We start from the raw sequence: 16,042 nt of genomic DNA, 5'->3' as shown, positions 1-16,042 counted from the left end.
GACTAAGGTCCCTCATATATACTGTAATCTGGAGGATAGCTGGAGGGCTGACAACACACACACACACGCACACACACACACACACACACACACACACACGCCCCAACCCCACCCCCACCCACACACACACAGAGAAAAATAATTTGCTACAGGGTGACTGTCTAAATGATTGAATGCTATATTTTTCTCTCCTTCCTTCCTTCTTTCTCTCCCTCCTTCCCCCTCACTCCCCCTTTTCTGTCAACTCACAGGTGGTGTCCTCCCATCAGAAACACTCTGAGAGCAGCTTGACAGCACAGGACGGAAGGAGGGAGGGAGGGAGAGAGAGAGAGAGAGAGAGAGAGAGAGAGCCGACCATCTGTGAATCACATCAAGGCAGCTGTGGTTAGAGTGGACTGCAGTTATTTTACGAACGAGAGGCAGAGAGGGGGACAGAAGTGGAGAGAAGGAGAGGGGGATAGAAGTGGAGAGAAGGAGAGGGGGATAGAAGTGGAGAGAAGGAGAGGGGGATAGAAGTGGAGAGAAGGAGAGAGGGGATAGAAGTGGAGAGAAGGAGAGGGGGATAGAAGTGGAGAGAAGGAGAGGGGGATAGAAGTGGAGAGAAGGAGAGGGGGATAGAAGTGGAGAGAAGGAGGGGGGGATAGAAGTGGAGAGAAGGAGAGGGGGATAGAAGTGGAGAGAAGGAGAGAGGGGATAGAAGTGGAGAGAAGGAGAGGGGGATAGAAGTGGAGAGAAGGAGAGGGGGATAGAAGTGGAGAGAAGGAGAGGGGGATAGAAGTGGAGAGAAGGAGAGGGGGATAGAAGTGGAGAGAAGGAGAGGGGGATAGAAGTGGAGAGAAGGAGGGGGGGATAGAAGTGGAGAGAAGGAGGGGGGGATAGAAGTGGAGAGAAGGAGAGGGGGATAAAGTGGAGAGAAGGAGAGGGGGATAGAAGTGGAGAGAAGGAGAGGGGGATAGAAGTGGAGAGAAGGAGAGGGGGATAGAAGTGGAGAGAAGGAGAGGGGGATAGAAGTGGAGAGAAGGAGAGGGGGATAGAAGAGAGAAATGGTGAGAGAAGGACAAAAGGAGAGGGGGCCTGGGTGAGTTTCCAAGCCCAGGACGGTGAACCCTGATCGGGGGGGGTTAGACCAGGCCTCTGGAGTTCCTTTGGAGAGATGAGGACCTCTGAGAAGAAGGTGTTTAGACACAGGTGAACATCAAATAAATCCTGACTCTAATGGATCCTGTGATGGATTGACCTTTTCTTTTTCTCATCTGAAGGGATATTTTCGTTTTTTATGTGGACGTTTTTCTGTGTGGAAATGTGTCTATTTTTTCTAAATGAATTTGGAGTTTCAAATCTTTCTGGTGTGGATTTTAAGGAGGCTGTTTAGTTGACTCTGTGGATCTGAAACTGCCTCTACTCATCTGAAGGGATTTAAACAATAACTATTTTGGCCTTGGATTTTTTTCACATGTTGTGTTTTTTTCCAATATGTTTTTTTCCCGTGCGGTAGTTGAGACTGCTTTGTAACCAAGCGGTAACCAGGCGTCAACTGAGCGGTAACCATGGCAGCAGCTTATCGTGTGGTAGTGAGCAGTGTTAGTTTCTACAGCAGCGTGGTGGTGGACCGTCGGGCTCAGAGTCACGCGGTGCACTACTGCTCCGGGTCATGTGGGGCGCTGTCCCAGGGACTGGACTGTACTGTTGCCCATCGCAGCACCTGCTCCGAGCTGCTGACCGCCCCCTCACACACATTCACACACAACCTGACCCGAAACGCTAACTCTCCTCACCAAATCCCCAACAGCTCTAAACTTAGTATGACTGGCTGTAATGGGGGTAGTGGTGTTCCTAATGATCTTAACAGTGTGTATGGTGTGGTGGGGGAGGACAGTCCTCCATGGCGAGGTAAGAAGGCCAACACTACCACCACTACTACCAGCTCTGGTCCTGACCGGCCTCTCCATAGCTCTGCCAGTCTGAAGGACATCACAGGAGAAGCCATCAACCTGGCCAGTGGCAAACTCAAAGAGTTCTCCTTCGAGAAGCTCCGCCTCTCCACCAGTCATGTGACCTTCAGGAAAGGTCGCAAGGTCAGACCGGACTCCTACAGCCGTCGGTCCACGGACCTCGACATCGTCTACGGACACTTCACCGGGAACGTCGGAGGAACCGGGAATGGGACTATTACCGGAAATGGAAACGCCAATGATGAGAACCTGCCTCCTTTCAGCGACACCACCAAGGTGCTCAAAGGCCTATCGCCTGCTAGCATCACCGCCGGGGGCGGGTCTCTATCTACAACCAGCCTATCCAGTGTCTCCAGGGCTGGGGGCGGGTCCACCAGTAGCCTATCCAGCGCCTGCTCTGGTTCCTTGGAGGCGGGGCTAAACACAGTGGCGTCTCTCTACCTCAGCTCATTAGCCGACGAGTCCCTCATCGCCCGGTTACTGGAGAAGACCCGTGCAGGGGAGGAGGGAGGAGTGGGAGGAGCAGGGGGGGAAGACATACGGGCCTGTCTGGACATTCTGGTCAAGTGTTCAGAGGACTTGAAGAAATGTACTGACATCATCAAGCAGTGTATCAGTCGGAAGAGTCCCGGGGGAGGGGAAGATGGGGGAGCCAGTCCAGAGAGCATCTACAGAGCTGTGATGACCAGACTGAGCTCCTATCTGAGGAAACTGCCTCTAGAGCTGGAGGGGGTTGGGTTAGGGTTAGGGTCAGGGGCTGGAGGTCAAGGGTCAGGGATTGGAGGTCATAGCGAGTTGGCCGAGCTGGTTAGTAGTCTCCATATGCTGCAGCAAGCTGCTGTCCCCTTCTCACCCATATTTGGGAATGATCAACCGCCACGGTATGAGGATGTTGTTCAGAACCCTCCCTTACCCAAGAGCAGGGATATACTGCCACCCTCGTCACTCGCTCCAGACTCTTCTCTCTCTTTGTCCACTACGCCTGAGACAGCAGGGAGACATAAGGTTCAGACCAACGGGCTGCTGCACACACACAATCTGTCACACACACACTCTCCCTCACCGCACACACACACGTTGTCTATTTCTACCCCTCCATCCCAGGCACACACACCTTCCTTGCAAACGCACACTCCGTCAGCGCGCACACACACTCCGTCCATCTCCCCCATGGAGGCTCTCTTCATTGAGGAGGACGCAGACCTGGGAAGGGGGCTGAACAGGGCTTCCAGACACACACACTCACACACACCGACCAGAAGCCTCACACACACTCACAGTCGGAACGGGACAGCTTTTAGTCCACACACACCCCCCAGCTCCGCGCACACACACCTCAGCCCCAATCTGTCACACGTACACGTTACACACACACTCCAGTCTGCCGGTGAAGACCTCACCTGCCCCCCAACCTCCGAACACACCCCTCCTGTCACTCATAGAGACGACGACATCGACAAGCTTCTGATGGACTTGGAGTGTCTGTCGCAGAGCATGGGTCGGGAGAGAGACAGAGTCAGAGAGGGAGAGAGAGAAAGAGAGGCGGAGCCCCCTCTCCCTGTTAAGACCAGACAGAGGGGGACAGGACAGGGGAACACCTCCCCACAAACCCAACCCTCTCTCCAGACACATACCCAAATCAACCCCCAGGCTCAAAGGCCTGTTCCTGTTAGCCACCTAACCGCTAACGCCCAGGCCACTAGGTCGACCCCCAGCTCACCTGCTCCTCTCCCCCAGGCAGAGGGCAGCATGGTGGGGCTGGGAGATGAGGAGGACGGGGCCCTGCTGCTGAGGATCCTGGAGAGCATTGAGAGCTTTGCCCAGGAGCTGGTGGACTCTGGGGGTAGTCCTGGGAACACTGGGAAGACTGGGGCTCAGAGCAAAGAGAAGGAGGTGATGAGACTCCTACAGGACACTCTGGCTACTGCAGCCAAGACTGACACTCTGACGCAGGCCAAACTACCTGGATCTCCACCAGCTGGGCAAGGTGACTGTCCGTATCCATCTGTTCCTATTTACGGTATTGTGTATATGTTGCACGGTTCTTCCTTCTATGTATGTATGTGAACTGAACTGTGCCTTTACCTACAGATGGACCTGTACATGTGTCTGCTTCCACACCAACACCTGCAACCAGACTTACAGATGGACCTGTTCCTACGGCCCTACCTGTCTCTACAGCTCCCACACCTGTCCCTGCCCCTATCCCCACAACCCTAGCAGAGTCTGTCTCTACAGCTCCCACACCTGTCCCTGCCCCTATCCCCACAACCCTAGCAGAGTCTGTCTCTACAGCTCCCACACCTGTCCCTGCCCCTATCCCCACAACCCTAGCAGAGTCTGTCGCCACAGACCAAGCTACACCTTCTACCCTACCCACACCTGTTCCACCACCTACAGTCGTACCCACACTTGTTCCACCACCTACAGTCGTACCCACACCTTCAGAAGCAGCCGCTGGACGTGAACATCCACCTGTAGCTGACCTGACAGCTGTACTTACCACCACGGCCACCCCTCCACCCTCCCCTGTCCCGCCCCCTACACCCTCCCCTGTCCCGCCCCCTACACCCACACCTGGAGAGGCACCTGTTGCAACCATCGCTGCTCCTCCTGTTGCCGTGAGACACCCGGTTGCCCCTAGCGATGTGGTTGCCCTGAGAGACATCGGCTCGACACTGCTCATCCAGCAGACGCCTGAGGTGATCAGAGTGAGTACCACTGAGCGCCGTCCGTGCGTGCGTGCGTGTGTGTGTGCGTGCGTGTGTGTGTGCGTGCGTGTCAGGCTGTCAGACATCTATTAGTCAGGTCTACCTGCCTCTTCCTCTGACACTATTGCTGTTGAAGAAGACTACTTTCTCGGTGTTCTAGCTGAGAGATGTAATGCTGGTTGGATATGTGTATATGTTCTAGTTGAGAGTAGAGGTCGATCGATTCTGATTTTTCAACACCGATACTGATTATTGGAGGACCAAAAAAAAGCCGATACCGATTAATCGGCCAATTTTTTAAAATGTATTTGTAATAATGACAATTACAACAATACTGAATGAACACTTATTTTAACTTAATATAATACATCAATAAAATCAATTTAGCCTCAAATAAATAATGAAACATGTTCAATTTGGTTTAAATAATGCAAAAACAAAGTGTTGGAGAAGAAAGTAAAAGTGCAATATGTGCCATGTAAGAAAGCTAACGTTTCAGTTCCTTGCTCAGAACATGAGAACATATGAAAGCTGGTGGTTCCTTTTAACATGCAACATGCACCCTGCTAACTAGCTAGCCATTTCACATCGGTTACACCGGCCTAATCTCGGGAGGTGATAGGCTTGAAGTCATAAACAGCTGCTGGAAAACGCACAAAAGAGCTGTTTGAATGAATGCTTACCAGCCTGCTGCTGCCTAACATCGCTCAGTCAGACTGCTCTATCAAATCATAGACTTAGTTATAACATGATAACACACAGAAATATGAGCCTTAGGTCATTAATATGGTCGAATCCAAAACTATCATCTCAAAAACAAGACGTTTATTCTTTCAGTGAACTACGGAACCGTTCCGTATTTTTAGGCGGCAAATTAGGCGGCCCAAACTGTTGCATATACCCTGACTCTGCGTGCAATGAACGCAAGAGAAGTGACACAATTTCACCTGGTTAATATTGCCTGCTAACCTGGATTTCTTTTAGCTAAATATGCAGGTTTAAAAATATATACTTCTGTGTATTGATTTTAAGAAAGGCATTGATGTTTATGGTTAGGTACACATTGGAGCAACAACAGCACCGCATCGATTATATGCAACGCAGGACACCCTAGATAAACTAGTAATATCATCAACCATGTGTAGTTAACTAGTGATTATGATTGATTGTTTTTTACAAGATAAGTTTAATGCTAGCTAGCAACTTACCTTGGCTTCTTACTGCATTCGCGCAGGCAGTCTCCTCGTGGAGTGCAATGAGAGGCAGGTGGTTAGAGCGTTGGACTAGTTAACTGTAAGGTTACAAGATTGGATCCCCCGAGCTGACAATGTAAAAATCTGTCTTTCTGCCCCTGAACAAGGCAGTTATCCCACTGTTCCTAGGCCGTCATTGAAAATAAGAATGTGTTCTTAACTGACTTGCCAAGTTAAATAAAGATGAAATAAAGGTGTAAATCCAAAAATACCCATTTCAAATTGTTATGAAAACTTGAAATCGGCCCTAATTAATCGGCCATTCCGATGAATCGGTCAACCTTTAGTTGAGAGATGCATTGCTGGTTGGATATGTGTATATGTTCTAGCTGAGAGAGATTTTGGGAGGCAGAGAGAGAGGGAGGCAGAGACAGAAAGGGAGGCAGAGAGAGAGAGGCAGAGAGAGAGCGAGAGAGAGGCAGAAAGGAAGGCAGAGAGAGAGAGAGAGAGAGAGGCAAAGAGAGAGGCAGAAAGGAAGAGGCAGAGAGAGAGGCAGAGAGAGAGAGAGAGAGGCAGAGAGAGAGAGAGAGGCAGAGAGAGAGGGAGAGGCAGAGAGAGAGGGAGAGGCAGAGGGAGAGGCAGAGAGAGAGGGAGAGGCAGAGAGAGAGAGAGAGAGAGAGAGAGAGAGAGACAAAGTGGTGGCCAGCTCTCTCCTCTGGAATGTTTGGGGTAATTTAGGGTTTTGTGCTGGTAATGTCATAAATACAGAGCCTTCAGAAAGTATTCACACCCCTTGACTTATTCCACATTTAGTTGTGTTACAGCCTGAATTTGAAATGCATCAAATATATTTCTTGCTCACCCATCTACATACAATACCACATAATGACAAAGTGAAACATTTTAGCATATTTATTGTAAATGAAATACAGAAATACCTAATTGACATACAGTGCCTTGCGAAAGTATTCGGCCCCCTTGAACTTTGCGACCTTTTGCCACATTTCAGGCTTCAAACATAAAGATATAAAACTGTATTTTTTTGTGAAGAATCAACAACAAGTGGGACACAATCATGAAGTGGAATGACATTTATTGGATATTTCAAACTTTTTTAACAAATCAAAAACTGAAAAATTGGGCGTGCAAAATTATTCAGCCCCTTTACTTTCAGTGCAGCAAACTCTCTCCAGAAGTTCAGTGAGGATCTCTGAATGATCCAATGTTGACCTAAATGACTAATGATGATAAATACAATCCACCTGTGTGTAATCAAGTCTGCACTGTGATAGTCTCAGAGGTCCGTTAAAAGCGCAGAGAGCATCATGAAGAACAAGGAACACACCAGGCAGGTCCGAGATACTGTTGTGAAGAAGTTTAAAGCCGGATTTGGATACAAAAAGATTTCCCAAGCTTTAAACATCCCAAGGAGCACTGTGCAAGCAATAATATTGAAATGGAAGGAGTATCAGACCACTGCAAATCTACCAAGACCTGGCCGTCCCTCTAAACTTTCAGCTCATACAAGGAGAAGACTGATCAGAGATGCAGCCAAGAGGCTGGTGGGAGACTCTGTCCATAGGACAACAATCAGTCGTATATTGCACAAATCTGGCCTTTATGGAAGAGTGGCAAGAAGAAAGCGATTTCTTAAAGATATCCATAAAAAGTGTCGTTTAAAGTTTGCCACAAGCCACCTGGGAGACACACCAAACATGTGGAAGAAGGTGCTCTGGTCAGATGAAACCAAAATGGAACTTTTTGGCAACAATGCAAAACGTTATGTTTGGCGTAAAAGCAACACAGCTGAACACACCATCCCCACTGTCAAACATGGTGGTGGCAGCATCATGGTTTGGGCCTGCTTTTCTTCAGCAGGGACAGGGAAGATGGTTAAAATTGATGGGAAGATGGATGGAGCCAAATACAGGACCATTCTGGAAGAACCTGATGGAGTCTGCAAAAGACCTGAGACTGGGATGGAGATTTGTCTTCCAACAAGACAATGATCCAAAACATAAAGCAAAATCTACAATGGAATGGTTCAAAAATAGACATATCCAGGTGTTAGAATGGCCAAGTCAAAGTCCAGACCTGAATCCAATCGAGAATCTGTGGAAAGAACTGAAAACTGCTGTTCACAAATGCTCTCCATCCAACCTCACTGCGCTCGAGCTGTTTTGCAAGGAGGAATGGGAAAAAATTTCAGTTTCTCGATGTGCAAAACTGATAGAGACATACCCCAAGCGACTTACAGCTGTAATCGCAGCAAAAGATGGCGCTACAAAGTATTAACTTAAGGGGGCTGAATAATTTTGCACGCCCAATTTTTCAGTTTTTGATTTGTTAAAAAAGTTTGAAATATCCAATAAATGTCGTTCCACTTCATGATTGTGTCCCACTTGTTGTTGATTCTTCACAAAAAAATACAGTTTTCTATCTTTATGTTTGAAGCCTGAAATGTGGCAAAAGGTCGCAAAGTTCAAGGGGGCCGAATACTTTCGCAAGGCACTGTATGTATTCACACCAATACATGTTGGAATCACCTTCGGCAGCGATTACAGCAGTGAGTCTTTCTGGGTAAGTCTCTAAGAGTGATTACAGCAGTGAGTCTTTCTGGGTAAGTCTCTGAGAGTGATTACAGCAGTGAGTCTTTCTGGGTAAGTCTCTGAGAGTGATTACAGCAGTGAGTCTTTCTGGGTAAGTCTCTGAGAGTGATTACAGCAGTGAGTCTTTCTGGGTAAGTCTCTGAGAGTGATTACAGCAGTGAGTCTTTCTGGGTAAGTCTCTACGAGTGATTACAGCAGTGAGTCTTTCTGGGTAAGTCTCTGAGAGTGATTACAGCAGTGAGTCTTTCTGGGTAAGTCTCTGAGAGTGATTACAGCAGTGAGTCTTTCTGGGTAAGACTCTAAGAGCTTTGTACACCTGGATTGTACAATATTTGCCCATTTATTATTTTTAAAATTCTTCAAGCTCTGTCAAGTTGGTTGATGATCACTGCTAGACAGACGTTTTCAGGCCATAGATTTCCAAGCCGAGTCATAACTTTAACTAGGCCACTTAGGAACATTCAATACCGTCTTGGTAAACAACTGTAGTGTATATTTGGCCTTGTGTTTTAGGTTATTGTCCTGCAGAAAGGTGAATTTGTCTCCCGGTATCTGTTGGAAAGCAGACTGAACCAGGTTCCTCTAGGATTTTGCCTGTGCTTAGATATATTCCGTTTCTTTTTTTAAATGTATCCTGATAATAACAAGAAAACCCATAATACGATGCACTCACCACCATTCTTGAAAATATGAAGAGTGATACTCAGTGGTGTGTTGTGTTGGATTTGCTCAAACATAACTTTATGTCCTGAATACAAATCTTTCATTTCTTTGCCACATTTGTACAGTTTTACTTAATTTAGTTCCTTGTTGCAAACAGGATGCATGTTTTAGAATATGTTTTATTCTGTACAGGCTTCCTTCTTTTCACTCTGTCATTTAGGTTAGTATTGTGGAGTAACTACAATGTTGTTGATCCATCCTCAGTTTTCTCCTATCACAGCCATTAAACTCTGTAACTGTTTTAAAGTCACCATTGACCTCATGTAAAATCCCTGAGGGGTTTCCTTCCTCTCCGGCCTCTGAGTGACTTTCCGGTTTAATTCATTTGTCAAAATGTCTAAAAACATAATTCCACTTTGACATTATGGGGTATTGTGTGTCGACCAGTGACACAACATCTCAATTGAATCCATTTGAAATTCTGTCTGTAACACAACAAATTGTGGAGAAAGTCAAAGGGTGTGAACACTTCCTGAAGGCCCTGTATGTGGCCTACATATCAACATGGAGTAAGGTTACACAGCATGGTCAATCAACAGACAGGAGAGGTAGACGGAAAGAGAGAAGGAGGGATGACAAGGAGAGAGAGAGAGAGAGAGGAATGTAGATGAAGTGGTCCACTCACAGGCTCTCCTCTCTGATTGGTTGAAGTGTTATTTTGGGACCAGTCTCTGTTGTTGCAGTGTCACAGGCAGAATGTGTGTGTGTGTGTGTGAGGTGCTGATTGGAGCACAGCGGGAGAGGGTGGGGGCTGTTGGCATTGGGAATGTTAATGGTGTTGTTACCAAGTACACACACACACACACACACCAGGCTGACAGATAGAGGTGTGATGGGGACCTAAATCTGTCTACTACGGCATCCTGCTAACAGACTCACTGTCGCCACAGTGTAAACGGACTCTGTGTGTGTGTCTGTCGCCACAGTGTAAACAGACTCTGTGTGTGTGTCTGTCGCCAAAGGGTAGGCTGACCCATTGCTACTGTTTGGTCACAACTGAGTCTAGGAATAGCTCTGTGTGTGTGTGTGTGTGTGTGTGTGTGTGTGTGTGTGTGTGTGTGTGTGTGTGTGTGTGTGTGTGTGTGTGTGTGTGTGTGTGTGTGTGTGTGTGTGTGTGTGTGTGTGTGTGTGTGTGTGTGTGTGTGTGTGTGTGTGTGTGTGTGTGTGTGTGTGTGTGTGTGTGTGTGTGTGTGTGTGTGTGCTGACAGAGTAATATAGGCCTTTCTGCACCTGTCAGAGTGTTCCCATTAATCACCATGGAGACCAGGATGCCAGGCCAGATAAATCCAAGGCCAGGCACGCCAGTCGAACGCAGAGCAGAGAGCAAGACAAGACTAGCAGACAGACAGCAGAGAGCAGACTAGCCATTTGGAGCCCAGAACAGAAAGGAGGCATAGCCAACCCTCCTCCTACCCTTCTACAGTGACTGCATTTCAAATGGCACCCTATTCCCTTGACCAGGGCCCTATGCACTAGGGTGCCATTCGGGACGAAGCCAGGCTTTGGGTTTTAAATTCCCCATGGGGGAGTGAATGAGTGGCCAAGTTACTGAGAAGAGGTCGACAAGATGAATGGAGGGGTAAACAGCAGGGGTTGTTGTCTTGGGGTCGGTACTTAATTACATCACCTCCTGAATGCTTCCACAGGAAATGAGGTCACAGCAGGAAGCTCAGCCAAGTGGTGAGAGAAACCCCCTCCCCCACTTTCCCTCTACAACACACAAATACACACACAGACACACCTTGGACTCATGGAGTCAGTGTTTCTGTGTGTAAGGAGTTTCCAACACTGACAATAGCCTCCAAGGTTAGCCACCCACACACACACACACACACACACACACACACACACACACACACACACACACACACACACACACACACACACACACACACACGTAGCCTCCAGTCCCATGGTGACATCATACACCACTCCCAGTGCAGGCTGGGATATTGTCCTAACAATATCCCCCCCCCCCCCCCCACACACACACACACACATAGAAAGAGAGAGAGAGAGAGAGAATAGAGAATACACATACGAGAGATCTGAAGAACTACACTTGATGCCATCACATTCCTCTATACACTCTGCACACTCTGCACACACTGCACACTCTTATACTCTTATATGTGTGTGTGTGTGTGTGTGTGTGTGCCATGTAGTTTTTGCTGTTAACACACAGAGTTAAACAGGAGAAATTCACCAGGGGCGACTTCATCCTCCTCCTGCTTCATCTAGGAGCTCTGCCTCCATCTGTTGGAGGAGAGGGGTACTGCAGTACAAGAGGTCTTCTGGAGGAGAGGGGTACTGCAGTACGAGAGAGAGAGACAGAGAGTGTAAGAGAGAGAGTGTAAGAGAGAGAGAAAGAGAGTATATATATGTTACAGTGCACTCTGACAGGTTTCTGAAATAGTCTGTGTTATGTGTTAACTACTGGGTCTGGTCAGCTTCCAACTCAGACGCATAGTGCCCTGTTGTCTGTGGATGTGTGTGTGTGTGTGTGCGTGTGTGTTGGGCGAGGAAGTGAGTCTGGGAATAGAGCAGAGATGTGAACTGTGTTTCCTCGTTGTTGGCACGGTCACCCTGCGAACATTCCGACCGATGCAGCCAATCCAAGCCAAGGGTCGTTACCACGGAGATGGCATTTGGCATGCCTATTTTCAAGTGTGTGTGTGTGTGTGTGTGTGTGTGTGTGTGTGTGTGTGTGTGTGTGTGTGTGTGTGTGTGTGTGTGTGTGTGTGTGTGTGTGTGTGTGTGTGTGTGTGTGTGTGTGTGTGTGTGTGTGTGTGTGTGAAGTCTGCCTAGTTCCTGCAGCAGAAATAAGCCTATAGAGTTAAGCCAACTCCTTGTACCATTTGACAACAATAAAGGACATCACAGTGACACTTGACAGTTCATTCTATGGCACTTTCATAAATGTTGTTGTGAAAACAAATATCCAACTGTTGTTGATTTGAGTGTACAAGCCAGTCCAACTGAATTATAACACTCTTCTTACGCCACACGTCAATGACAAAGTACTTCCAGCTTTAGTACATGTGTTGAAGGTTTACTGACCTTTCTCTGAAATATTGCTGTAATTTCACATAATGGTTCCACTTTGAAAGAATAACAATTTACAGGCTTTAGTAATTTTTTATTTAAAAGTGAAGAGAGGGGAGGGGAGAGGGGAGGAGAGGAGAGGAGAGGGAGGAGAGGAGAGGAGAGGAAAGGGAAGGGAAGGAGAGGAGAGGAGAGGAGAGAGGAGAAGGGAGAGTGGAGGGGAGGAGAGGGGAGGGAAGGGGAAGAGAGGGGAGAGTGGAGGGGAGGGGAGGGGAGGGGAGGGGAGAGGAGAGGAGAGGAGAGGGGAGAGTGGAGGGGAGGGGAGGAGAGGGGAGAGTGGAGGAGAGGGGAGAGGAGAGGAGAGGGGAGAGGAGGGAAGGGGAGGGGAGGAGAGGGGAGGGGAGGAGAGGGGAGAGTGGAGGAGAGGAGAGGGGAGAGGAGGGAAGGGGAGGAGAGGTGAGGAGAGGGGAGAGGAGGGAAGGGGAGGAGAGGTGAGGAGAGGAGAGGGGAGGAGAGGGGAGGAGAGAGGAGGAGAGGAGGGGAGTAGAGGAGAGGGGAGGAGGAGGGGAGAGGAAGGGAGGAGAGGAGGGGAGGGGAGGGGAGGAGGGGAGAGGGGAGAGGAGGAGAGGGGAGGAGAAGGGAGGGAAGGGGAGGAGAGGAGAGGAGAGGGGAAGAGAGAGGAGGGGAGTAGTGGAGAGGGGAAGAGGGGAGGGGAGGAGAAAGGAGGGGGCGGAAAGCGATAAGAGGAGGGTAGAGGAAAAGGGGGGCAGGAGAGGGAAGGACGAGGCCTAGGGTGGTCTATCGGACCAGTCTAAGCTGCTACCTCTGGTACCAATGCTGCATGGACTCAAATCCACTGCTATTTCAGCACTCTCTTTTCTCCTCTTTTCTCTCTGTACTGCCCCACTCTTTTACAAAAATACGAAGGAAAAGAGGAGGTTAGGGGTGGAGAAATGGAGGTAAGTGGAGGAGAGAAGGAGGTAAGGGAAGAAGAGATGAGATGAGAAGCCTGTCAGTTAGTCAGTGAGGAAAAGAGCACGCAGCTGGGTCAATGACATCTGTTCAGGGTCCGCTTACACACACACACACACTCACGCACGCACAGACACACTCATCTGCGCTTGTCTCAGATTTATGACTCACAAGTGCAGGGGTGCTTTAGGAACAACCAACCCACTGTCACAGCTGTCACAAATAGCAGATAGCTTTTACCATGATTCCACTGCCAGCACCGTTTAGCTACATACAGATGCTTTGAAAAACGCTAATGGTGGACCGAGCTACTAATAATAGCACTGAGCAGTTGCAACAGAAAACCACAACAAAGTTGTGTGAGCCACAGAATCATTGAGACAATGTGCATTGCAAATCATGCAGGCAAAGAGAGAGACTTACAGTGCTATTTACAAGTATTTGAACTTCTCCAGCTCTTGGAGGTGGCAGTGTGTGTGTGTGTGTGTGTGTATGTGTGTGTGTGTGTGTGTATGTGTGTGTGTGTATGTGTGTGTGTGTGTGTGTGTGTGTGTGTGTGTGTGTGTGTGTGTGTGTGTGTGTGTGTGTGTGTGTGTGTGTGTGTGTGCGTGCGCGTGTGCGTGTGCGTGTGTGTGCGGGTGTGTGTGTGTTAAGGATGTGACCTTGGCTTGAGAACACTGCACTTGTAAATAATCACACACACACACACACACACACACACACACACACACACACACACACACACACACACACACACATACACATACTCACAGTGGGATTATTCACTTCATGTCGAGCGTGTCTGATGTTCCTGTTGTAACTCTCTCCCCTCCTGTCAGCTGTAGCGCTCTGTTCAGTTCTACTACCAACTGGTACGTGTGACCAATCCTCTCCTCCAACTTCCTGCAGCGTTTAGTTCCAGCCCTGCTCTAACATACCTGATTCTGTTAGTCAGAGGTTCATCAGTACATTGATTAGCTGAATCAGGTGTGTTAGAGAAGGGCTGGAACAAAGCCCTGCACGCCTAGTAGCTCTGTAGTAAGAGGATTGGTCACCCCTGTTATAGATTGTGAGACTCTCCCCGTGCAGCCTTCTGCTCTACCTGTAACTACGCTGCACCTGGTGAGGCCAGTAGCCACAGATGTATTTCCATTTGGTTAGTGGACTGGGCACTGGTTGACAGGCTAGACATACAGTAGCACTGTAGACCGGCATTGAGGATTCTAGGTTCACAGCCACAGGTTCACAGGTTCACAGCCACGGCCACTAGATGGGGCTGAGCGATCCTCTAGTCCAGACTTCACTCAGAACATCCAGAATACTGTTGAGGCTAACTTTAGCCAGAGAGGCTAATTGATGGGGGCAGGGGAGCAGGGATATGCAACACGACCAAAATCAAACCCCCTGCCCTACCCTTTCGCTCAGGACAGCCGGTGTGCTGTGTGTGTGTGTGTCGCAGCCAGACCTCGGCCTGTCTCATATTTCCCAGAGTCTCTCAGTTTGATTCTCAGAGCGACAGGCGACAGAAGGACTAAACCGTAGAACCAGAGAACCACAGGGGAGACGGGAACTTTTCTACTCCAGAGAGAAACACTCTGTTGGGCCACGTATAGCCACCGGCTGGCCCGCCGCTATGGTTTTACAAGATACGCTAGGAGCTAACACACGGAAAATATCAGTGCACACACACGGATAAGCTACGGACTCAACCCTGAGAGAGAAAATATAGGTGTGTCTGAGTGTGGGTCTACAGTATTTGTCAATATTAGAGAGTGTTTGTGTGGAAGTGAAGCAACAGGAAAGTTTGATTACGAAAGAGTGTGTGTGTGTGTGTGTGTGTGTGTAAGACTAGCAGACATGGAGTGAGAACCAGCTAGCTGCAGGTGGACTCAGAACCGACTCAGAACACTGTCCAGTTGGATCTTCCTTCGTTTTTTTCTTCTCTTGGGAGATTTTTTTATTTTTCGATATATTCTGTTACTCTTTTCTTTTCCTCTACTGGGTGTTCTTGTCTCCTTCAATCTGTTCTCCTGGATATGTGAAAGGAATCATCCCTCGTTCCGTTGGACAGAATGGAGAGAATAAAATACTTTGGAGAAAAGAAATAGAAAGCTGGAATCCATTGCATGGAGAGAGTGAACAACTGAAAAGAAGAGAGAATTATAGAGCTGTGGTCTGTAGATAGACTGTAGACTCCATAGAGCTGTTGGTTGTCTAGTAGTCCTGTCTGTAATTCTACACCAGGGCCTGTCTGTGGTTCATCTGGCTCTCAGGGGGTTTTGCTGCACCCTCCAACACCAGCTGGGAATCTGAATGAACTTTGAACTTGAACCGCTACCTAAGAAACGGATGCAATAAAGTAATCATCGTCGCCTTCATCCTCTCCTATCAACGGCATCTTCATCCTCTCCTATCATCGTCATCTTCATCCTCTCCTATCATCGTCACCTTCATACTCTCCTATCATCGTCACCTTCATCCTCTCCTATCAACGGCATCTTCATCCTCTCCTATCATCGTCACCTTCATCCTCTCCTATCATCGTCCTCTTCATCCTCTCCTATCAACGTCACCTTCATCCTCTCCTATCATCATCTTCATCCTCTCCTATCAACGTTACCTTCATCCTCTCCTATCATCATCTTCATCCTCTCCTATCAACGTTACCTTCATCCTCTCCTATCATCATCTTCATCCTCTCCTATCAACGTCACCTTCATCCTCATCCTCTCCTATCATCATCTTCATCCTCTCCTATCAACGTCATGTTTATCAAGGAGTCTAAAGAGACACTACGGGGGGACCCTGATTTAAGATGTGAGCTAGCCTTCCTCTCC

At 48.3% G+C, this 16,042-nt stretch overlaps 1 protein-coding gene across 2 annotated transcripts in view; it reads left to right on the top strand.

Moving 5' to 3' along the window:
• Positions 1-1,510: 1,510 nt before the first annotated feature.
• LOC139402463 (serine/threonine-protein phosphatase 2A regulatory subunit B'' subunit alpha-like) overlaps positions 1,511-16,042 on the top strand; it is a 28,361-nt gene continuing 13,829 nt past the window's right edge. The window contains exons 1-2 of one of the 2 annotated variants that reach the window (XM_071146423.1): positions 1,511-3,939; positions 4,044-4,663. In XM_071146423.1, the coding sequence (XP_071002524.1) occupies positions 1,548-3,939; positions 4,044-4,663 (3,012 nt within the window). In that variant the 5' untranslated portion in view covers positions 1,511-1,547. Of the gene's footprint in view, positions 3,946-4,043; positions 4,664-16,042 lie in introns of both variants that reach the window. The other variant, XM_071146422.1, reaches the window with a different exon arrangement.

Source organism: Oncorhynchus clarkii, unplaced genomic scaffold (genome assembly GCF_045791955.1).
Source record: "Oncorhynchus clarkii lewisi isolate Uvic-CL-2024 unplaced genomic scaffold, UVic_Ocla_1.0 unplaced_contig_1721_pilon_pilon, whole genome shotgun sequence".
Lineage (NCBI taxonomy): Eukaryota > Metazoa > Chordata > Actinopteri > Salmoniformes > Salmonidae > Oncorhynchus > Oncorhynchus clarkii.
The sequence above is the reverse complement of the archived record's forward strand: the minus strand, read 5'-3'. Positions and strand labels throughout refer to the sequence as shown.